This window comes from Microcaecilia unicolor, chromosome 13, assembly GCF_901765095.1.
Source record: "Microcaecilia unicolor chromosome 13, aMicUni1.1, whole genome shotgun sequence".
NCBI lineage: Eukaryota > Metazoa > Chordata > Amphibia > Gymnophiona > Siphonopidae > Microcaecilia > Microcaecilia unicolor.
This window is the reverse complement of record NC_044043.1, coordinates 70,357,700-70,383,162: the sequence shown is the minus strand read 5'-3', so window position 1 is coordinate 70,383,162 and position 25,463 is coordinate 70,357,700. Positions and strand designations below refer to the sequence as shown.

Below are 25,463 nucleotides of genomic sequence, written 5' to 3'. Positions count from 1 at the left end.
TACTGCATTATGTACAGCCATCAAATATTTATAACTTTTATCCCCTTCCCCCCCTCCCTAACTGTGTTCTATGTTTAACTTTCTATATTTCAACGATTGTTATTGATGACTTGACTCCGCCAAGAAACAAAAAGCCATCTGGTGATACAGAGTATATACCTATTAACAGCAAAGTACAAAACCACTAACACCAAAACCACATATACACAGTATATTCTGCTGGTATATCACCCTGACAACATAAGTTACTTGTATTATATTTGAACTCATATATCCCCCTCCCTTCCCCTACCCCCTCCTCCCTCCCTATATACCCATACAATGTTTTCCCCACCGTGCACCAGTCTTAAGTATAATATTAATCATAATTTATTAAGGATTAGACTTCTTCCCCGTTGTGTTATCTTGGCCAAGTAGGGGTTCCAGATCCCAAGGAATCGGAGCTTACGTTTATAAGAACCTCTAGCCTCTTGTGCTTCCCAAGTAATTACCTGATGTACTTGGTTTCGCCAATGCCAGTATTCTGGCTTGTCCTGTGAGGCCCATTTTTGCAAGATGCACTTTCTTGCTATCAAGCAAAGCCAAACAAATCAATTAATGTGTACAGGAAGGAGGAGAGGAGGGTAGGTGGAGGCGAATGGATACAAGTGGTTACGAGTCAAAAGCAATGTTAAAGAGGTGGGCTTTCAATCTAGATTTAAAGATGGTCAAGGATGGGGCAAGACGTAGGGGCTCAGGAAGTCTATTCCAGGCATAGGGCGCAGCAAGACAGAAGGAGCGAAGTCTGGAGTTGGCAGTAGCGGAGAAGGGAACAGATAAGAAGGGAACAGATAAGAAGGATTTAGTTCAGTGCGGCTACCAAGTTAAAAAGAAGTCATTATAAAATATGAAGTAAAATTATGAAACTCACACTTATCAATAAGGAATGAACTGTAAATATATACAATTCGGTAATAAAGCATACTGGAGAGAATTGAAGGGGAAGACTAGGCACCAGATCGATTGACAGAAATGTTTTGAAAAGGAAAGATTTCAAAAACTTACAAAAAATCAAATAATCATTTTGGGACCTTATATTTTTCTGCAAGGAATTCCACCACTTAGTAACTTGATGTGGAAAAGTAGCTGAGTAGATAGACTTATAAACTACTTTCTTACAGGTGGGAAAAAGAAGATGCGGGCAGTCCAAAGATTGAATTACGAGAAGGCACAGTAACAAGGGGCAACATATAGTCAAGGGCAACACCATGCAAAATCTGAGAGCACAGAGTTTGAAAACAATCCCCACACTAATGGGAAGCCAATGCAATTATATTAGCAAAGGAGTCGCTATCTCAAAGTACAGTGCATGCATGATAAGACTAGCTGCAGTATTCTGGGCAGTTTGCAGTTCCCTTAAGACACATTCTTTACACCCTGCACAGATAGAATTACAATAATCAAATTGGGTCAAGACAAGAGATTGGACAAGTAATCTGAAACTTAATTGTAGTAACCACCAAGGACACCTGAGATTGAAAGGTTAAGTGCCGATCAACAACAACCCCTAAAATTTTAAACTTGGACTCCAAAGGATAAGAAATACAGTCAATGCTAAAACTGCGGCAGGGATCATGGTCAAACAGATTAGTTATTACCAAAAATTTAGTCATCTCCAGATTCAATTTTAGCTTGAATTCAGAGGCCCAGGATTCCATTAAATCAAGACCAGTTTTAATCCTATATAGAATTCCCTGGATGTTATCTTGAAAAGGCGCAAAGAGTACCAGGATTCTCTGTTAATGTCTGCAGGAGATGTGCTGTCCCTTTGCTCCTGCTGGTCCCTTTGGAGGTGGCTTTCCAGTGATATTGAATAACTAATCATTAAATGCATCTCTTCCAGATCAATGTGCTACAAGCCAAGAAGAAATTTGAAATCTTGGACGCGGTAAGCACTGTGCTGGGGTGATAGGGTGGTGTTGGTTCCTTACATTGTTCTGGGTGGTGTCGGTCCCTTGCGCAGTGAAGGATGGTTCCATTACACTGTGCTGGAGTGATGGGTGATGCCAGTCCCCTGTGGTATGCTGAAGTGATGGGCGATGCAGTCCCTTGCGCAGAGATGAGTGATGCCAGTCCCTTGCACTGTGCTAGGATCACAGACTCAGGCTCACTGAGTCTGAAAAGCTGTCATGACTGTATTTCTGATTCAACTGTGGCACCACGAGGAGGCAGACAGAGAAGCAGAAGATCACAGAGGGCAGATGAGGTTGGGAAATGGCTCCCTCAGATTACACAATAAAGGAGCAATTCTGCACACGAGGCACTGACGTTTACACGCACATTAAGCTCATAAATGTTTAGAATACTATCACATTTGCAAACATGTCACCTAAGTGCTGTTCTGCAAATACCTGCTTAACTTACATAGCACATATTTGCAAGAACTATGAGGAAGGTGTGCACAGGGGCGGGGCATGGGTGGGACTCCCACTTCCATGCATAACTTACTGAATACGCTGTTACACAAGTATCTGCCACGCTTAGGCACTCAACTTACACCAGCTCTGTGGCTGGGGTAAGGGCTCTCACCTAGATATTAAGGACTAGATTCTATAAATGGTGCCTAAAAAAATCAGTGCTATTCTATAAACCTCACCTAAAGTTAGGCATGGTTTACAGAATATGCGAAGTGCCTGTCCCTGTGACTAAAATTTAGACTCAACTGTTTACACCAACTAAAACCTGGTCTAAATGCCTAATTTAGGTGCAGAGCAGGTGTATTCTATAATAGTGCATGTAATTGTTAGAAACACACATGACCCGACCATGCCCTCCTCATGGCCACACCCCTTTTTGCAATCTATGCATTAGGATTTATGCGCACTACTTTACAGACAACAGAAAATTGTGCATGTAAAGTTTTAATAAACGTAGACATAAACATAATTAGTGCCGATAATTCCTTGTTAATGGCTGATGCTGATTATCTTGTTAAGCAATTAAGTTGCACGTACAACTTGGCTATGCACGCTGATTTTCACACGCAACTATATAATCCAGGAGTAAGTGTGTATATACCTGGTTTCACTAATACTCTAGGAAAGGAAGGAGGTTCTAGAACAGACTCCTAAGGGCATGTCATCCCTGTTATACAGTTGCCCGTTAGTGGAAGAGATGGAATGGAAATGGCTTAAGCACTTCACACCTCATGTACTGTCCAAGCGAACCAGGTCCGGGTCTCCTGCCCTGATCCTGTGTTTTCTCTCCACAGATGCTGTCCTTCATGCACGCTCAGTACACCTTCTTCCAGCAGGGCTACAGCCTGTTGCATGAGCTAGATCCATATATGAAGAAATTAGCAGCTGAGGTAAGGCAGAGATCCTTTCACTGCTCTATACAGCTGTGTGTCTGTACCAGCTGGGGAAGGACCCCAAGAGCTGCCACCTTGCACCCAGCTGATGAAAGAATAGGCAGTGAGCTCTGCTTATGTCTTAGACTCTGTTCCTTTTTCTTGTTTTCATATGAAAGTTGGATCAGCTGGTGATTGACTCGGCAGTGGAGAAGCGAGAGATGGAACATAAACATGCAGTGATCCAGCAGCGGGTGAGTCCCAGGCTTTCTAAGATTTTCTTCTTGGGGATGGGCAGGGAAAGAATGACATCCAGTCTCTTCATCCCAGTAGCAGACCAGTCTGGTGGTCATTGCTTCATCAGAAGAGAGGTTGCTTCTGGCCCTTGAACTGATCTTAGACTAGAGCAATAAATCTTAACCTAGTCCTCGGGACACACCTAGCCAGTCAGGTTTTCAGGATATCCTGTAATGAGTAGACAGGCGCTAGATTTGCATACAATGGAGGCAGTGCATGCAGATTTACTTCATGCATATTCATTGTGAGTATCTTGGAAACCTGACTGGCTGGGTCTTAAGGACTCGGTGGAGAACCCTTAGACTAGAGAGATGAGGTCCTGCCTGCTGATAGTGAGGGAAAACCTGAATGCAAGGCAAATTAATGAGTCTGAGGGGGCAAATTATACATTTATATCAATATCTGTGCAAATAAATAAGATTCCTGCCTTTTTACTGGAAGTGTGTGGGGGTGGGGGTGGGGGGGGGGGGGGGGGAGTCGAACTGAGTTCCCAGGAACAGAAGAGTTTTAGTTGCACTTTGCAGCTCTGTCTGAGCTGACTGACTCTAAGTTCAGGCCCAGCTTGCTTCCCAGTGAGCTGGACTTAATAGACGCTGTCTCTTAAAATGAAATGAGACATCTGACTATCCAGAAGAGCATTTTACAAGGGAGCGTCAGGAAACTCTTCAGAGATGAGAAATCCACTGAAATACAGGGTCAGCCTCCTGGAAAAGAATACACAGAATCAAGTGGCATTTTCAATCTCTGTCTCTCTCAAATCTTTTGTGGTTCTTCTAACTTCTCCCTGCTTTTATCTTTAATTTTCTCTCCATTTTCATCATCCTCAAGGTCTGCCCTTCTTTTTCATACTCCTTTTCATGTACCTTGGAAACCTTCTAGCTCTCTCTTTCTCTCTCTCTCTTGAGCCAAGAACCTGTCTTGAACTGACGGCTTGTACATGCAGTGCCAAAGTAACACATAAAGAGTTCAAGGAAAGAATGATTTTGTTCTCCCAAGAGTCAGAGAGGTGACCAAGGTCCCGAGTAGGTTTCAGACTCCAGCCAACTCTGCAGCAGGGGCCCTACAGCTGTTTGCACATCTGGCTGAATGCCTCTCTTCCCTCCCTCCCTCCCAAGCACACGCCTCAGTGCTCCCACTGCACCAGATGGTCACTGCTGCTCTCTTCCTTCAGACAGCAGAAGGCAGGAGACAGACGCACAGCCATTTGTCCCTCTGTCCCCACTTGGTTAAACTTCTTTTTCTTTCATAGGGGTAAAGTCATGCAGTTGCTGTTCCTACTTAACTTGACTGCACAGAAATAAAAGGTTAACAAATAAAAAAAACCCAAAATATATGGGTGAAACCTTTTCACTGGACTAAATATGTTCCTCGACTTTCTTTCAGGAGAATTTGTGGATCATAGAGGCAGATAAAAAAGTGTGAATTTTTTTTTTTTTGCAAAAGAGGATTTGCACGTTAAAGACCTTAACAATGTGCAGAAATATAAAACTGCTGGAATTATGTAGTTTTTAATGCGTGAAGCCTCTTTTGAAGAATTTTTTTCACAAATGGGTTATCTTTTTTAGTAAACTTGCAAATCATCCACTACAAGCCACAGTTTATTTAAATTGTGCATTAATGAGTTTATGCATTGCAAATTTGCACACAGCAGCTCAATGTGCAGATTTGCAAAAGCAGCTCCTCCCAGGGCCGCCAAGAGACAGAGCCAGGCCTGGGGCAGGGCCACTACAGCCACTGCGCCCCCCACTTGAGACGCAGCTGCCACTGCAGCACTCGGGCCACCACCACCCCAACCTCCTACCTTCCTGCATCAGTGCGTATGCTGCTCCCCGGCCTCCAAGGAGGGCCCGGGGCGGGGTCTGTCTCTCTCCTGTTCTTATATGCCGGGACCGGGTTATCGCATTGACACAATCACCCAGGTCCTGACAGGAGCAGGAGAGAGAACTTATGCTAGTATTTTATAAAGACAATTAAGCTCATACCTCCAGATTCTATATATGGCGACTAAAGTTGCACACATAAATTTGGCAGTGCTGACAAACTGCGCGCACAGCTTAATTGTTTAACAAACCAATTGGTGCCAATAACAAGCAATTATCAGCACTAATTGGCACTAATTAGAATTTACGCTGCAACTTTCTAAGCATATTCTTGAAATGTATGGATCTCAAAGGGGGTGTGGCCATGGGGGCATGGGTGGGCCGCGGGGCATGTCTAGAAATTGCGTGCACTGTTATAGAATATGCCCAATCTGTGCTTATGTTAGATGCGGGTATTTACACTAAGTTTTAGTTGGCATAAATGGTCACTCCTAAATTTAGTCGCAGGTCTGGGTGATATGTGTAAACTGCGCCTAATGTTTATCGAATAGCGCTAAATGCATTGTTTTCCACACCGATTTTGTTGGCGCCATATATAGAATCTAGTCCATATTTACCTGGCAGCAGTCAGTGTTTTGCTGACCACCACCTGCGTTAAACCCAGAAATTCAGTGCCAGGCCATGTACGAGCACCAGCATTTAATTTCCGGGTTTCCAGAGCCGGTTAACGCATAGCCGGTTAAGTGTCGATATTCAGCAGTTAATTAGCTATGGGCACCGCATAAAGATAGGACTGACTTTATATGGTTAACCTGGACAGTTAAGTGCTGAATATCGGCATTTAACCAGCTAAGTGCCAACTCCGTCCCCAGAGCGCCTCCAAAATAGCTGGATTTGATTTCAGTGCTAACTAGTTATTTTTAGTGGCATTAACCAGTTAAATGCTGTTGAAAATTAGTGGTTAGCCACGAACAGGAGACTTAACCGTGTAGGAGCCATTTCTTGCTGGTTAAATCGCTTTGAATATTGGTCCCTTAATTTGTGTTATAGAATTTACACTTAGCACACACACTTTAGGTGACCTGTACAGAATTCCCCCCCCCCCCCCCCCACCATGTGTTTAGGTTTGTGACATTTATAATCAACACAATGCCCAAAACATTTAATCCAAAAGCTAGGACTCCTCAGCAGGCAACTCACTTGATTGGTCTGCAATTAAAGCTAAGCGCTTTTTGATTTTTCATTAAAATGTTAATTAACGTTATAAATAGTTAACCCAAACGCATTATTTTGACCCAGTGAGAAGGATAGGTGAGCCACGAGTTGAGGCTCATGTGAAGTAAGTTGCCTGCTGAGGAGTCGTAGCTTTTGGAGCAAATGTTTTGGGCGTTGGGTTGTTTGTAGATGCGTTGTTACTCCCACCTGGAAATTTTGTTGTTGTCCAATAACTGGATTTATCGTAGGTTTGTGACATTAGCAACCCCTGAGGAACAGTGCGATTCAGTATCAAGACTGGATTGTAACCAGGGGTATAATTTGACTGGCTGGGGCAGTTTTCTTTATATCTGACATAGGACTTTGCTAATTCTCTTTTTCTCTCCCTCCCCCTTGCTTTTGTTTTCTTCACACCATCGTTAACCACTGAGCCAGACTTTACTTCAGGTAAGTCCAGCCTGAGTCTTTTTCTGTGTCTCATTTACATTGCTTAGAAAAAATTTGTGAACCCCAAGTGTAATAGTATGAATGAAAGGTTCTTACCATGGTACCCTTGTTTAACTGAAACCAGCCTTTTGTTGTGCAATTAAAAGGGTGAAAATTGAACAATTCTGTAATTGACATACAGAGATGTACAAAGTATGAATAATAAGACTAATTCAGAGGCAGAATGTGAAATAATGGGTGAACCCCCTGGTTTCTTTAGCACAATTTATCAGCTGCTTAAATAAATGAGAATCAAGTAAACCACTCTGCAGGCTAAATCTGCACAAGTGATTTTTGAGCATCCTGTGCTACAGTATGTAAAGGCGTTGCAAGGTTTCCAGTTTGATCCTTGCCATAAAAGATATTGGGAACCCAGTACGCCACTTTCAAAATATATTTCAGAGAACCTGCAGAAGAGCATCCTTGATGCTCATCTGTCTGAACAAGGTTGCAAGACCATTTCGAAACATTTTGGAGTTGCATCATCTTCCATCAGGCAGAGTCTAGAAATGGGAAAAGCTGAAGATTTACAGTGACTTTTGTCTAGGAGTGTTGGCCAGCCAAGATCACTCTTAAGAGTAAACCAGAGGATCATCCACAAAACCACTATGAACCCCAGACCAAAATCTAAAGATCTGCAGGCCTCTCATGCTGCAGCTGATGTGAGGGTTCATGTGTCAACAACTATCAAGTAAAACTGAACGGGAGTGGCGTTCCTGGGAAGATAGTGAGGAAGAAACTGCTGCTCTCTAAAAAGAACATTTCTGCCTGACTCAGGTTTGGCAGATAGTATCTGTACATCCCCCAAGATTTCTGAAACAATGTTCTGTGGACCGATGAGTCAAAAATGTAATTTTGCAGACACAATAACAAATGTTTTGTTTGGCAAAAACCAAACTTTACGTTCCAGAGTAAGATCCTCATTCTGACTGTCAAGCGTGATGAGCTGCATCAGGACCTGGATGGTTCGCCATTGTAGATGGAACCATGAATTCTGCTGTATATCAGAAAATTCTAGAGGAGACTGTGACTAAAGCTAAGCTGAAAGTGGGTCGTGCAGCAAATCAATGACCCTAAATGTTCAAGTAAATCTACCACAGAATAGCTGAAGGAGAAATTTCGTGTTTTGGACTGGCTGAGAAAGGCCTGACCTAAACCCTATTGAAACGAACATGCGAGGAAGCTCTCAAATGTCACAGACTCGAAACAGTCGTGTTTGGAAGACTGGCCCAAAATTTCTGAAAGGCAATGGGAGAAACTGATCAACAGTTAACAGAAAACATTTTGTAGACGTTATTGCTGGTCAAGGAGTTGCCACCGGTTATTGAATGAAGGGTTCACATACTTTTCCACAAAAGAATGCGCATTGTTCAATGGTTTTGTTGAATAAATCAAGCTATATCCCCTTTGTTTATTCAGTGAGGTTATCTTTCTCTCTTTTGCCATTTATTCTTGTTTTCTGTATAAACCATACTAAAATATGGACAATCCAAGGGGGTTCACACATTTTTTTCACAGAACTATATTTTCATTCTGCTTATACTTGCAAGGGTTAATTTTTAAAAGCTCTTTCTACATATAAAGTCTGTTTGACATTTGGAAAGGGCTCTTAAAAAGTTGCCCAGGTGTAATCGCATATAAATACTCGTGCCAAGAAGAGGGCATGCAGGTATTCCCAGGGGCATCATTTGGGCAGAACAGGGGCAAGGTTGTGATATACACTGTGAGGCTGATTTTCAGACTGCAGGAGTTGGACTGGCTAACTCCTGTGGTCGGTGCTGGAACCAATATTCAATGCTGGGCTGTTTCCGTTGACTGGCATTGAATATGTGGTTTAACATTGGCCAGTCAGACTTTAACCTGCGAAGCCGATCTTCAGTGCTGGCCTCCTCCTCCTCCAGGGCCTGCTGCTGCTCCTTCCGCCCTGTGTGTGTAAAAGGTTTATCCTTGAGATCAGCACATCCAACATGGCTTGCATAGTGCAGGAGCTAGCTGGCATGAGGCAGAGATGGGGAAAGGTGTGGTCAGTGGTGATCCCTGGGGTATACGCCTGTGGTGTGAGATGCATGAGATGACATGACAGGGAACCCTGGAAGCTGGTGTGACAAGGAGCACACAGCAGCATGTTTAGATTTGGGTTGTGACTATGGTTGGATTTCCAGTATGGCCATTTGTGGTGATGTGTTTGGTTTTGGGGTGGGGGGGGGGGGTGGGAGACTATTTAATTCAATTACTTTAAATTCATGCTGTCACATCCACTAATAGCAGGACCTCAGGCAGGAATATCATGAAACATTATCCACCCCAGAAAGGGGGATACAGAAGTCAGGCACCCTGATCCTCTAAAATTGGGGATATTTGTGAAGGGGTAATGCCAGAAAAGGTCAACGTTTTGATGTCCCCTGCCATAGCAGTTGCAACGTGACCCATCCCTTTTCATGTCATGTCATAGGTGGTTAATTGGAGTTTGCAGCCACACTCTAGGGAGGGCAGCTGTAACCTCAGGCCTTGATCTGGGACAGAGGTGTTATGACTTCTTTTTAGCTTAATAGTCACATTGAACGTGAAATTGTACCAGAAAATGTCATAATTACATAAATACATAAACAAATAAATACAGGTGCTCTGTTTTTAATACTTACCTCGAGCTGTGAGGCGCTGTCACAGACGCTGGATCATGTCCGGGTTTTCCCTCTGGATGCGCCGGTACCGGTGCCTCAGGGATTCCAGCTCCCTTCTTATACCAAAATGCCTGCAAGATACAAGTTTGTACACAAGGATTCAGGAGATGGCCCTTCTTGCCTTCACAGACAAAATTCCTTTGGAAGCCAAATTGGAGAGACAGATAACACTGATTGGGGGGGGGGGGGGGAGAACATTACATAGGCACAGGTGATATGGCAGTTGAGGTGGACATGGGGATACAGAGTGCCCTTTCTGTGCAGCACGTGCAGTATTGCAGGGATGTGGGAATGGCTTTCATTTCTAGGACATTGATTATATTTATGGATGTGGATGTGCACATATCCCTGATTACTCTTGGATTGGTGAGGGAGCTCTTCTATGTGGTGCAACAGGAGGGGGACCTGATAGCCCATGTCCAATGCTGGGGGGGGGGGCTGCTATTGCTGAACACTTACCTTAGTCAAATCCAAAAGGTAGGGGTGGACCGAGACGTCTCGTCAGCCACAGGTTGATTGAAGAGCTTTATTGCACCAAATACATATATATGACCTGACACGGGACCGTGTTTCGACAGTTCTACCGTCTGCCTCAGGGGTCAGAACACGTCTAGGCAAAAGATGAATGGAACAAAACCAAGGGTGAAATCTTAGTAATGCAGTGTGGTAGCAACGGACACTATTGAAAAGCCCGCCAAAACAAAAAAGCCAGGGTGTCTCTTACTAGGGTCCAGGCCCTTATGGAGACATTCCTTGGGGGCAGGTGGTGGTGCCATTTAAATAGGCACCGTTTGTGTCTTATGTGGAGTTGCACAGGATGCAGTTGTCTCAGCCACACTGAAGTCGGACTGTCTCCTGAGTGCCATTTTGCTCTCTGAATGAACGTTCTTACACGTGCGGTGCCTTATATGGGGGTTCAGCACGTGGAGAGGGCGTTTCTAGCGAGACCATGCACGTTTAATATGCGCGGGAACATTTGTGCGATGGACGTTCTACGTCTGTTGTTCCCGGAAACGTCTTTTGTGGATCATGTTATTAGTTTCCATTTTATACGTTCATCGCTGATATTTTGGAACACAGAAAGACGTCCATAATATCTTTCCATTATACCCTGCTGATTTGGGCCGTTTTTATACAACGTCCAAAATCACACTTAGACGTTATATCGAAAATGCCCCTCCACATCAACCAACTCACCTTTATCTACATGTTTATTCACCCCTTCAAAGAAATGGAGGAGTGGCCTAGTGGTTAGGGTGGTGGACTTTGGTCCTGGGGAACTGAGGAACTGAGTTCAATTCCCACTTCAGGCACAGGCAGCTCCTTGTGGCTCTGGGCAAGTCACTTAACCCTCCATTGCCCCATGTAAGCCGCATTGAGCCTGCCAAGAGTGGGAAAGCGCAGGGTACAAATGTAACAAAAATAAAATAGATACTATTGGAGATTCTACATGGAATGTTGCTACTATTGGAGATTCTACATGGGAATGTTGCTATTCCACTAGCAACATTCCATGTAGAAGGCTGCGCAGGCTTCTGTTTCTGTGAGTCTGACGTCCTGCACGTACGTGCAGGACGTCAGACTCACAGAAGCAGAAGCCTGCGCGGCCACATTGGTGATCTGCAAGGGCCGACTTCTACATGGAATGTTGCTAGTGGAATAGCAACATTCCATGTAGAATCTCAAATAGTAGCAACAGTGGAGGAGTGGCCTAGTGGTTAGGGTGGTGGACTTTGGTCCTGGGGAACTGAGTTCGATTCCCACTTCAGGCACAGGCAGCTCCTTGTGACTCTGGGCAAGTCACTTAACCCTCCATTGCCCCATGTAAACCGCATTGAGCCTGCCATGAGTGGGAAAATGCGGGGTACAAATGTAACAAAAATAAAATAGATACTATTGGAGATTCTACATGGAATGTTGCTACTATTGGAGATTCTACATGGAATGTTGCTATTCCACTAGCAACATTCCATGTAGAAGGCTGCGCAGGCTTCTGTTTCTGTGAGTCTGACAGACTCACAGAAGCAGAAGCCTGCGCAGCCACATTGGTGATCTGCAAGGGCCGACTTCTACATGGAATGTTGCTAGTGGAATAGCAACATTCCATGTAGAATCTCAAATAGTAGCAACAGTGGAGGAGTGGCCTAGTGGTTAGGTTGGTGGACTTTGGTCCTGGGGAACTGAAAAACTGAGTTACATAAGTACATAAGTACATAAGTAGTGCCATACTGGGAAAGACCAAAGGTCCATCTAGCCCAGCATCCTGTCACCGACAGTGGCCAATCCAGGTCAAGGGCACCTGGCACGCTCCCCAAACGTAAAAAACATTCCAGACAAGTTATACCTAAAAATGCGGAATTTTTCCAAGTCCATTTAATAGCGGTCTATGGACTTGTCCTTTAGGAATCTATCTAACCCCTTTTAAACTCCGTCAAGCTAACCGCCCGTACCACGTTCTCCGGCAACGAATTCCAGAGTCTAATTACACGTTGGGTGAAGAAAAATTTTCTCCGATTCGTTTTAAATTTACCACACTGTAGCTTCAACTCATGCCCTCTATTCCCACTTCAGGCACAGACAGCTCCTTGTGACTCTGGGCAAGTCACTTAACCCTCGATTGCCCCATGTAAGCCGCATTGAGCCTGCCATGAGTGGGAAAGCGCGGGGTACAAATGTAACAAAAAAAAAAATGTAGCAGATCAGTGAGGCAAGATTTCCCTTGGCTAAATCTATGTTGGCTTTGTCCCATTAATCAATGCTTATATATATGTTCAGTGATTTCATTTCTTTATAATAGTCTACCATTTTGTCCAGCACTGATGTCAGGATCACTGGTATATAATGTCCCAGGTCACCTCTGGAAACCTTTTTAAAAAATTGGCGTTAAGTTGGCCACCCTCCAATCCTCTAATAGCACACTAGCTTTTAAAGATAGAAACAGAGAAACATGACGGCAGATATAGGTCACATGACCCATCCAGTCTGCCCATCCTCTGTAACCCCCAATTCTACCTATTCCTAAGCAATCCCACATGCTTATTTCATGCCTTTTTAAATTCTGGAACAGTCCTCGACTCCACCACCTCCACTGGGAGGCCATTCCACGCCTGCACCACCCTTTCTGTGAAATAATACTTCCTTAGGTTACTCCTAAGCCTATTCCCTCTTAACTTTGTCATATGCCCCCTCATTCCAGAGCTCTCCTTCATTTGAAAAAGGCTCTCTTCCTGTACATAAATGCCCTTGAGATAGTTAAACGTCTCTATCATGTCTCCTCTCTCCTCCAGCGTATACACGTTGAGGTTCATAAGCCTGTCCCTATAATTTTTGCATTCAAAACCGCTTACTAATTTCGTAGCCACCCTCTGGACCGACTCCATCCTGTTTATATCTTTCCGTAGATAAATTACATATTACTAATAATAGTTTTGCAAGTTCATTTTTTACATAAGTACATAATTGTTGCCATACTGGGAGAGACCAAAGGTCCATCAAGCCCAGCGTCCTGTTTCCAACAGTGACCAATCCAGGTTACAAGTACCTAGCAAGATCCCAAAACAGTACAATACATTTTATGCTGCTTATCCTAGAAATAAGATGTGGATTTTCCCCAAGTCCATTTTAATAATGGCTTATGGACTTTTCTTTTATGAAGCAATTCAAACCTTTTTTTTAAACACTGCTAAGCTAAGTGCTTTTACCATATTCTCTGGCAAAAAATTTCAGAGTTTAATTACTCATTGAGTGAAGAAATATTTTCTTTGATTTGTTTTAAATTTACTACTTTGTAGTTTCATTGCTTGCCCCCTAGTCCTAGTATTTTTGGAAAGAGTAAACAAGCAATTCATGTCTACCTGTTCCATTCCACTCATTATTTTATAGTTCTATCAGTACTCTGGGATGTTTATATTCGGTTCATGTGATTTGCTACTCTTTTTTTTTTTGTCAAATTGCTCCATTACATCTTCAGGTTTACAGAGATTTGTTTCAGTTCCTCGGACTCATCACCATTAAATACCATTTCTGGCACTGGAACCTCCCCCACATCTTCCTCAATGAAGACTGAAGCAAAGAATTCATTTAATCTCTCCACTATGGCCTTGTCTTCCCTGAGTGCCCTTTTTACCCCTCGGTCATCTAGCGGTCCAACTGATTCTTTTACCGGCTTCTTGCTTCTAATATACCTAAAATAGTTTTTTAATATATGTTTTTGCCTCCAAGGCAATTTTCTTTTCAAAGTCTTTCTTTGCCTTCCTTATCAGTGCTTTGCATTTGATTTGCCATTCCTTTATGCTGTTTCCTATTATCTTCAGGCAGATCCTTCTTCCGTTTTCTGAAGGATGTTCTTTGAGCTCTAATATCTTCCTTCAGCTCACTTTGTAACCAAGCCAGCTGTTCTTTGGCCTTCCTTCCCCCTTTTTCTAATCTATTTTATGGATGTATGTAAATTGCTTAGAAGAATTTCCAACGGGCAGTATATCAAAAATTGATTAAACCTGAAACGTGATTAAACTTGAAATAACACAAAACCCTGCAAAAAGACGTTGAGAATCTATATAGAAAATGTACCACACCATAATATCTCTAACTCCCAGGACTCAAATTGCAGCAATGCTACCTATGAAAAGACAGTGCTATAAATATTGCACTGAGCCCTTGAGTACCACTACTGGGAAACTGGAACAAGCTGGATACTTGCGGATTCCTACACAGACACTACAATACATAGAGAAATATAAATCTGATACCTCTGCTGGTCAATAAAATTGTCAAAACTTCTGTGCTATTAAAGAAACTACGAGTGGCCAGGAAATAGTTTGATAAATAAGAACAGAAAAACTTCTAATGTAAAATTATATTTATTTATTTGGATTTGGCTCACACCTTTTTCAGTAGTAGCTCAAGGTGAGTTACATTCAGGCACACTGGGTATATACTACAGGCATTAGTGTACACTTCTTTCCAAATGTCACTCTTTTTTTCCCCATTTCTATAAAGGTGGTTAGTATTTCGCTTTTACTTACCTGAGTGTTTTACTCACCCATCCCCAATGATTCTGGTGTAAGGCTTGGGGTCATCTTCGACTCCTCCCCAGGGGCGTATCTGGACTCCGGCGGTAGGGGGGGCCAGAGCCAGAGGGAGGGGGCACATTTTAGCGCCCCCCCCCCCCCCCCCCCCCCCCCCCCGCCGCCGAGCCCCCACCGCCACCAATGACTTAGTCTCTCCACCCCCCTCCCGCCGCCAACCCTCCCCCGCTGCCGTTCTTACTTTTGCTGGCGGGGGACCCCAACCCCCGCCAGCCGAGGTCTGCTTCTACCTGCCGCTGCCTTCAAACCTTCTTCTTCAGCCGGCGGGGGACCCCAAACCCCCGCCAGCCGCCCCGCGCTGTTTAAAATTCATCTTCGGCCTCCGTGGCCGTGCTGCTGGGATAGGCGGCGCTGTTGAAATCCACTTCGGAGTCTGACGTCGCAGCACGTACAACGTACAACGACGTCAGACTCCGAAGTGGATTTCAACAGCGCCGCCTATCCCAGCAGCACGGCCACGGAGGCCGAAGATGAATTTTAAACAGCGCGGGGCGGCTGGCGGGGGTTTGGGGTCCCCCGCCGGCTGAAGAAGAAGTTTTGAAGGCAGCGGCAGGTGGAAGCAGACCTCGGCTGGCGGGGGTTGGGGTCCCCCGCCAGCAAAAGTAAGAACGGGCACGGGGGAGGGTTGATGGCGGTAGGGGGGGCCAGGGCAAAATCTGCGGGGGCCCAGGCCCCTGAGGCCCCACGCAGATACGCCCCTGCTCCTCCCTCTCCTTCTTTGCACATATTCAGCAGACTGCTAAAACCTGTCGTTTCTTTCTCTATAATATCACCAAAATTCACCCTTTCTGAGCGCACTGCCAGAACCTTCATCCACACTCTCATCACCTCTCGCTTAGACTATTGCAACTTGCTTCTCACAGGTCTCCCACTTAGCCATCTCTCTCCTCTTCAATCTGTTCAAAATTCTGCTGCACGACTAATATTCCGCCAGTGTCGTTATGCTCATATTAGCCCTCTCCTCAAGTCACTTCACTGGCTTCCTATCTGTTTACGCATACAGTTCAAACTCCTCTTATTCACTCTGCAGCTCCTCAGTACCTCTCCACTCTCATCTCTCCCTACATTCCTCCCTGGGAACTCCGTTCACTGGGTAAATCTCTCTTTTCTGCACCCTTCTCCTCCACCGCTAACTCCAGACTCCGTTCCTTTTATCTTGCTGCACCTTATGCCTGGAATAGACTTCCTGAGCCGGTATGTAAAGCTCCATCTCTGGCCGTCTTCAAATCTAAGCTAAAAGCCCACCTTTTTGATGCTGCTTTTAACTCCTAACCCTTATTCACTTGTTCAGAACCCTTATTTTATCATCCTCACTTTAATATTCCCTTATCTCTTGTTTGTCCTGTTTGTCTGTCCTAATTAGATTGTAAGCTCTGTCGAGCAGGGACTGTCTCTTCATGTTCAAGTGTACAGCGTTGCGTATGTCTAGTAGCGCTTTAGAAATGATAAGTAGTAGTAGTAAGGCTCTCTTTAGTAGATTTTCCAGTCTGCTGTGGAAGACACTTGGTTCCCTCTTTGATAGATGGACCCCACCTCTGCTCAGTAGGCCTCATAAAATTATCCCATGGCCCAGGAAACTGAAAACTCTCGATGACACCATCCACGAAGCCACACTTTCTTCTCCAGGATGCAAGCTTCTCTGTTTTGGTCTTTACCATGAACAGGGAGGAATGATGAGGACACCACATGTGCACCTGTCTGCTTCGCCCTGTCTCCCATTGTCCAAAATATGGTCATCTCGTAATCAATTGGGCCACAGTACTGTGTAGTAATTGAAGAGCCCTTAATGCTGATTTAGGCAGATTCAAAAAATCAGCAGTACAATAAAACCAAAGCCAAATAAAGTGATTAAAGAACAGATGAAATTAAAAATATGTAATATTAGTAATGATAAAATAAAGCAACACGGTTCAGACTGTATCTGGTAAGATTATGTAAGGATCCCTCATATTTTGCTGCTGTTTCTCCTGTTATAGGGTCCGATATTCAAAGCTGTCTGTCAGCTACCAGATAATTAGAGCTCGCTGGGCCCAATGTGTGATTTTTGGGGTCCAGGACGGTCCAGGGGTGGAGCTGAGGCAGAGGTGGAAGTTAAACGGTACTGCCAGTATTCAGCTGTGTCGCTTCGGAAGTTGTTCTGAAGGTTATCGCAGTACTGCCACTGAATATTGGCAATGCCTAGATACATTCTGGGTGTTATACCCAGATATTCAGTGCTGGTATTTGGGTTCGGCCTGATACTGAATATCTGGCTATAAATTTAATCGCCTCAGTCAGCGCTGGCTGTGGTTTTTAAATATTGTGGAGATAAAGAGGGGCATAATCGAAAGGGACATCCAAGTTTTGTAGAGGATGTCCTTGCAAAACGTCCCAATGGAGGGGCGGGGAAACCCGTATTATTGAAACAAGATGAACATCCATGTTTTGTTTCGATAATACGGTCAGGGACGTCCAAATCTTGAAATTTAGGTCGTCCCTAGAGATGGTCGTCCCTAGACTTGGTCGTTTCTGATTTTCGGTGATAATGGAAACCAAGGACATCCATCTCAGAAACGACCAAATACAAGCCTTTTGGTCATAGGAGGAGCCAGCATTTGTAGTGCACTGGTCCCCCTGACATGCTAGGACACCAACCGGGCACCATAGGGGGCACTGCAGTGGACTTCATAAATTGCTCCCAAGTACATAGCTCCCTTACCTTGTGTGCTGAGCCCCCCAACCCCCCAAAAAAACCCACTACCCACAACTGTACACCACTACCATAGCCCCTTACGGGTGAAGGGGGGAACCTAGATGTGGGTACAGTGTGGTGGGTTTTGGAGGTCTCGCTGTTTCCTCCACAAACGTAACAGGTAGGGGGGGTATGGGCCTGGGTCCGCCTGTTTGAAGTGCACTGCACCCATTAAAACTGATCCAGGGACCTGTATACTGCTGCGATGGAGCTGAGTATGACATCTGAGGCTGGCAGAAAATATTTTGAAAGATATTTTTTGAGGGTGGGAGGGGGTTAGTGACCACTGGGGGAGTAAGGGGAGGTTATCCACGATTCTCTCCTGTGGTCATCTGGTCATTTCAGGTACCTTTTTGTGCCTTGGTCATAAGAAAAACACGACCAGGTAAAGTTGTCCAAGTGCTCGTCAGGGATGCCCTTTTTTTTCCATTATGGGTCAAGGACGTCCATGTGTTAGGCACGCCTCCGACACGCCCCCTTGAACTTTGGCCGTCCCTGCGACGGAAAGCAGTTGGGGATGTCCAAAATTGGCTTTCGATTATACATATTTGGACGACCCTGTGAGAAGGATGCCCATCTTCCGATTTGTGTCGAAAGATGGGCGTCCTTCTCTTTCGAAAATGAGTCCAAAAGTGTTTCCTGCTCATTCATTTGTGGAAAGTCACATCTTGTTCCCATCATACATCTGCTCTTGGTCCCTCAGCTATATGGCAAGCGATATTGTAGAAATTCTTTAGCATCATATCTGTGTTAGTTGAACGTTCTATTAGGTGTATCGTTAGTATTATGCTAACATTGTATTATGTGTCTTGGTATTTGAATTCCGGTGCTTTTAAATGTGTATATTTTTGATACCGTTTCATGGTAGTTCTATTATCAGGTTTCAATTTACTGGATAGTTTACCTTATTTAGGGGGGTCTTTTACTAAGGTACGCTAGCGTTTTTAGTGTGTGCTAATATTTAGGATGCGCTAAATGTTAGAGACACCCATAGGAATATATTGAGGTCTCTGACGTTTAGCGCGTGCTTAAAACACTAGCACGCCTTAGTAAAAGAGGCCCTTATTGTATTTAGTGTATTCTTGGTTATTTTGCTATTGTTATGCTGTTAACAAAATTGTAAGTTTTATGTTAAACTGTACCTGCTGTACACCGCCTTGGGTGAATGTCTTCATAAAGGAGTTAATAAATCCCAATAAATATATAAATACGTTTTCTCTCTCATGCATACTTTCTCTATTTGTATTTTGCATGGCACAGCAGGGAATGCATTTTTTTTGTTTCTAGTTCTCCAGTATACCATTGCATTCAAAGACCTGCTCTTTGGGGTTTCCAGTTCAGTTTTTGTCCACGCGTTTCTTTTTCTAATTAGTGCTCCTTTATTCTGAATTTGGTGACAGTCGATCTGTGCTCCGTATATATGACTGACACAAGGGATTCTTCTAGTGTAGGAATCTGTAGCATTAAAGCTTCTTTTTTTTTTGTTTTCCTAGTAGGAAATGTGTTGGTGTTTTAAGACCCGGTGTCATATTTACAGTTTTTCCTTTGGGAGTAAGTGTTGTCTTTCTTTGGCTCCCTGTCTCTGCTTCCATCAGTGGATTTGAAAGCCTTCTCCCAGCTGTATGCTAATCAGCCCTTTCTTTAGACTACTTGTGGAGGAACGTGGTTGGGGGAGAAGGGGCAGGGGAGGGGGGGGTGATATTGGGCAGGTGGCTTCTGTGTTGCAGTGTACTTCTGTCTATATAGAACCTGAGTGGGGAGAGAAGAGAAGGCATCAGTCCCTCTCAGACACAGAGAAGGAGAACGCTTGTGTCAAAGCAGCTTGCACCCACCTCCAGAAGAGAAGAGGTGGCAGTCGCTCCCCTCAGATAACCGGATCTTTAGGCACACAGAGTGCAAGCAGCAGCTCTTCGTATTCTCCTACCATACTAGGCTGCGGCCATTGGACGTCTATAAGGATGAAGATCTTTGGCGGGTTAGAGTACTTGATGGTGAGTTGGCTCACATGGGAACCATTAGCTACTTTAGAGTTTGTGTTCACACTGTATAGTAAGGTTTGTACAGTGAGTGGTGCTTTATTACAGATTTTGTGGGGTGTCTACCACCGTATTGTAGGACTGGCACTTGAGATAGTACTGAGTCATATGGTTGACATTGGGAGATAGCATTGGAGTGGGGGATAGTACTGTAGGCACCCTGTAACTGGTGTAATGTTGTTTCAGAGGGTTGACGTAAGAGGTGGCGATTTACTGTTACTGAGTGGGGTAGTGCTGTATTCTGGGGACTGTGTGGTGAACAGTGCTGTATTGTAGGATCCTTTGGGGGATAATAGTATTATGAATTTGGTGGTGGTGTAGAATGCAGAACAGTGTGGGCATCTCCCTCTTCTACTTCTGACAGTGAACAACAGAGAAAGGATCTTCCAGGTGTTTCAAGGAGCCTGTTTTGGCCAGTATTGGAAAGAGGATCTGGCCTTGATGGACCACTGGTTTAACCAAATGTGCTATTTCTTATAGAGCTGGATTATAGGGTTGCAACTGGGGATACCACTATATCATGGGAGTAATGTTGGGGGTAGCAATGTATATTAAGATTGGCACTGGGAGTGGCACTGAGTTGGTGTAGAACGGGCAAAAGTGAATTGATTTTTCACTCTTTCAAAAGGTTCAATGACCAGGGGGCACTCAATGAAATTACAGGAAAATACAAATAGGAGGGAATATTTTTTCTTTCAAAGTATAGTTAAGCTCTGGAAGTCACTGGAGGATGTGGTAACAGCAGTTAGCGTATTTGGGTTTAAAAAAGGTTTGTATAAGTTCCTGGAGGAAAAGTCCATAGTCTGCTATCGAGACAGACATGGGGGAAGCCATTGCTTGCCCCGGGATTGGTAAAATAGAATGTTGCTACAAGTTAGGTTTTTGCCAGGTACTTGTGACCTGGATTGGCCACTATTGGAAGCAGGATACCGGGCTAGATGGACCATTGGTCTGACTCCGTAAAACTATTCTTATGGTCTTATGCACGATGGGTTTCTGGAGTCTGGTAGCATAGTGTTATGGAGTTAATGAAGTGGAGTAGTTTTGAATTATAAGAACAAGCTGTAGGGTAGGATAGTGCTGTATTATATGATTCCCGTGTTGGGTGGATCTTCATGAAGCCATGCTGAAGTTTTGTCTTCCACAGTGCGAAAAGGCACCACAGAAACTTGTTGATACAATAAGCTGAGGAAGAGTCCTTAAAGGAGCAGAGCAGCCATAAGCCTGCTTTAAAGGACTCCTTGTTCAACCAGGCACCCATCTGTTCAGAAGCATTTCGGGGTTTTCTTTTTCCACATTAATAGATTTCCTTTTCTGGCAGCGTGAATTAGCTCTGTTCCCATGGATGTTTCCAAAGCAATTCGTTACCTCATTGTTGCTGCTTCAGTGGCATTAAATGTGTTGCCATGGAGTCTCTGATGACATCACATATAAGGCTTTGAAGCCACTGAGAGTAAGGAAGGGGTATGGTAATAGAACAGGGGTCTCAAGACTCCTGCCGCTAACCCTTACCAAAATCTCTCCTCTTGTCCATAGTGTGACACTCCAAGCAGATCAGAGCAAATGATAATTTGCTTTATTGTTTTATATTGTGGTTCATCGTTGTCTCCTAGGACAACCATGTTGACAACTGTATTGCAGCTGGTACATGCTGGATCTCATTGGTCCATACTGGTCAAGACGCAGAATTGCAAACTGACAGTATGGAGAAAGTCTCTTGGTTGCTCCTCCTTTATGCAGTCTTCTATTGCAGTGCATTGTGGGGTTTGTAGTTCTGCTTCCGTTGCAGCTCAGCACTACAGATACCAGAATGCATCAGGACAGGACTGGCTTCAGCTCTAGTGATATCTCAAATGATGCCTCACACCACACACCAAATTGAGTTGATCCATGCTGGCATCTGGGAGTTAGAACCTGGATGCTTCTGTCTCATTCCGATTCTCACAGCTGTCAAGGTCCTACAAGGGTGAAGAGCTGAATAACTTAGCCAAGGAAGATGGGCTGGGTATTGGTACTGAAAGCAGACGCACCAGGATGTGGACAGCGGAATTGACTTAAAAGATCAGTATAACTTTTTGGTTTGTCTGTTTACCACCGTTCTGTGTCCGCACCTCCAACCATCCATAGGCCTTAGTGTTAATTCTCATCTCTGCTTCACATCTGTTCTTGTCACATCTTTTCGGTAATCTGTTATTTCCTATCACAGTGTATATGTAGTATACCGATTACTGTGAGGATTTTCTTGGGGTTATGTTGGCCAAAAATAGGGATGGTGGAGAACCCATCACCAGAACAGTGCCGTGTTGCCTATCAGAGGGATGAGTATGTCTCATGACACTATCTGCGCTACCCTGCTATGTTGACATCTACCCTTTCCCCCATGTCTACACCTAACCATCATTTACACCAAGAAGACAGGTTGCCTAGCAACGCTGCATCATTCTCTGCTTCCAGCTCCAGGCACTTAGGATAATGGTCTCAATTTTGTAAATCCCAGTCCCTGTGCTAGTGGAATGATAGCTCATGATCTGGGATGCTTTGGTCTATGTTGGCCAGGCAGCATAATGAAAGAGGGCTGATGGAGAGATGAGATTTATGCACCACTTGGGCTGATACAGGGATGTGTACTTCTCTAATTCTCATTCAGTCTTCATTTCACTTTTCTTTCACAAATGAGTTTTGAAATCAGTGTGAAACCTGCTTCTTCGAATCATCCTGAAATTCCTGTCAAACAGGCTGCAACTGGTTTTAGACATGTTAGTGGGGAAAGTTAAATGGAGACTGTGGTGCTGTGCCATAGCCCCATCCCAGGAGGCAAGAGATGATGAGGGGGAGGGGGTATGGAAGTCCAGTGGCTGGTGACTTGTGCTAGAGAGAGAGAGTATTCGGAGCCAGAGATGGTAAATGCAAAGGCCTGAATCAATGACAGTGACCATGTTTTTATCCAGTGTACTCTGAATTATATGAAGCTCTGTCTTATTCGGGAAAACCACAAAGACCCTTCTCAGTGACACAACTAATGAGGGTCTCCACGCAGATTTAAGTGTCCCAGGGAAGGCTGGTTTGGGTGTCCCGTAGTCCAGCTCCCACCTAGTGATGTTAACATGCTGTGACTACGTGTAATGCTTCACATTCCCTGTGACAGAACTGCTCTGAGCATTGTTTCATATTTTATTCCCCCTGTTTCCCCCTTTAGGATTTCTCCTATGATGAATCCAAGGTGGAGTTTAATGTTGATGCTCCTAATGGTGTGGTGATGGAAGGATACCTCTTTAAGAGATCCAGCAATGCTTTTAAAACTTGGAACCGGTATGTGAGGTGGGGGGGCTATTCACAGGCTCTCTTTTTTTATGCCTTCCCCCTCTTCTGTCTCTTAGCCTGTCCATAAGTAGGGAGGGTTCCTAGCTATTTAGTCTCATTCTGCCCTACTGTCTAATTTAGAAGTTCTAAACCTTTGGACACACCCAGCCAGTCAGGTTTTCAGGCTATCCACACTGAAGGTGAGATAGATTTGCATTCAGTGGAGGCAGTGCATGCAAATCTACCTGGTGCCTATTCATTGGGGATCTCCTGAAAATCAAATGGGCTGGGTGTGTCCTGGGGACTGGGTTTAGATAGAACAAATGAATACACCTATGTGGTTGGAATTCCAGGGAAGAGCTGTTTATTTCATTGCTATTTATAACACAAGTATTTTCATCTTTCTCCCCTTCGTTCTCTGTTCCTTTATCTCCTTCTTTATTATTATATATATAATAAGGACGTGCACAAAGATAAAATGTTATTTGCTTTCAGATATTTGACCCTTTCCTCTGATTTCTGGACTGTTTTGGGGTTCATTTCACCCATTCATGTTAACATTTTTTTAATGCACCAAAATTGACTTTCTAGGTGCTAATTGATTGGATAGTGCATGCACTAAATTTAGCGTGCGCTAACCCTTATTCTTGTGCTACTTGTCATCCTTTCATTATGTCAGATATCCCCAAACGTGGAGCTCAAGAGTTGCAGTGTAGTTGAGTTTTCAGGATTTCTATAATAAATATGTATAAGATCTATTTGCATACACCGCCTCCATCGTATGCAAATATATCTCATTGTATATTCATTGTGGCAATCCTGAACATCCAGCTGGGTTGTGTTTTTGAGGACTGAGTTTGGGAACCCTTCATCTGTCAGTGTGTTTTTAAAACTTCTGTCCTGTTTTTATTTGGTTTTACAATTTTTCTCGTTTTTTATTGTAAACCGCCTTGATTTTGGTACTGGAAAGGTGGTATAACAAATACATCCAAATTCACATCCTTATTAAATGTTCTGTCATGCTGTGTACATCATGATCCCAGAAGCTGTTACCATATATACTCAAATATAAACCCATTCAAATATAAAACAAGATAACGTTTCCCCCTCCCTTTTTTTAGGGGAAAATGTTAACTAGAATATAATCCAAGGGTTTATATTCCAGCATTTCTAGCTGGCCCCAACCTCAAAACAGTTGCTGCAATCTCTCAGGAAGTCACGGAAGTTACTATGGAGACGCTATGGGCAAGATCGAGTGGGGATTGCTCCCGCCCCAACTTGCCACTAAACCACCAGGATGGTATGGTAGGCCTGGAGGCCTGCGTTTGGGTCTTGGAGGGTTTGTTTGTTTGTTTGGGGGGAATGGGGAAGATGTAATTGGGAACTCTGCCTGTTCACAGGGAGGAAGTAAGTAGAGGCTCTACCTGCCTGGGTGGGCAGCAGAAGAGGAGGAAAGGAGGGACACTGTTGGGAGGGAGCGAATGGGAGGCATGCCAGACATCACAAGGGTGGGAGGGAGGTAGGTCTCGAATATAAACCAAGATTCAATTTTGATTCTTTTGTTTAGCCAATAAAAGATCTCAATTTATATTTGAGTATATACAATAGTTACATTGCCTGTCGTGTTCCATATAACCTGCAGAGGTTTGTATCCTTTTATGTGGACCTTCTATGTGGACCAATTTGGTCATGAGTTCATTTCTTAATCCAATTTCCAGCATCATATAGGGGTTTGGTTGGATCTTATTACAGCTTAAAGCTTCCAGGGCACATGGTGAGATCAGAGCATAAATTTTTTTCACATTTGAAATTGTGACATGGCTATTGATTTCCCTAGAGAGAATTTCTCAGCGCCCTTCATCCCCACCAGATGCATGATTTCCACCAACCCAGAAGCATTCAGCACACCCTTTCCTGGGAATCCTGAACACATAACCCCACAGTGTCACTTTATGTGGAGAATATATTTTGTCAGGCTGACATGAATGCTTTTTGTCATCTGTAGGAGGTGGTTCTCCATTCAGAACAGCCAGCTGGTGTACCAGAAGAAGCTAAAGGTTAGTGAACTTCAGCTAGATTCTGCTTTAGACAGCTGTGGGAGTACCTGGAAGGATGCTGTGTGCATGGACCAGGCTCTGCTGGATAGATGGAAGGTAGGATAGGACAAGCTCTAGGGCTGTAGCTGGTTTGATGCAGTGGTTGAGGGGTATCCCTGCAGCTTTTTGGCTCAGAGCAAAGGGTAGTTTGAAGTTCTCTGTGAAGCAGTAGTTTGTAGAGCAGGTCAGATATTGATGTCCTTAGTTATTACTCATTTGGTTTGGTAAAGAGGCAGAAGCAAGCTCCTCTTAATAACTTTTTGGATTAGCTTGGTCATGGCGTTTGGTTTGGATTTATTATTCACCACTTTTTCGAAATCGGAGCTCAGTTGCAGTTCCTGTCTCCAGAGGGCTTATACTCTAAGGCAGTGTTCTTCAGTGCAAGG

General features: G+C 44.0%; 1 protein-coding gene across 3 annotated transcripts in view; it reads left to right on the top strand.

Moving 5' to 3' along the window:
* The window catches only part of ACAP3 (ArfGAP with coiled-coil, ankyrin repeat and PH domains 3), a 168,486-nt gene that overhangs the window by 109,082 nt on the left and 33,941 nt on the right, over positions 1 to 25,463 (top strand). For all 3 annotated transcript variants that reach the window (XM_030222493.1, XM_030222491.1, XM_030222490.1), the window contains exons 7-12: positions 1,883 to 1,927; positions 3,251 to 3,346; positions 3,508 to 3,582; positions 7,096 to 7,107; positions 22,878 to 22,990; positions 24,987 to 25,038. In XM_030222493.1, coding sequence (XP_030078353.1) covers positions 1,883 to 1,927; positions 3,251 to 3,346; positions 3,508 to 3,582; positions 7,096 to 7,107; positions 22,878 to 22,990; positions 24,987 to 25,038 — 393 coding nt within the window. The remainder of the gene's footprint in view (positions 1 to 1,882; positions 1,928 to 3,250; positions 3,347 to 3,507; positions 3,583 to 7,095; positions 7,108 to 22,877; positions 22,991 to 24,986; positions 25,039 to 25,463) is intronic.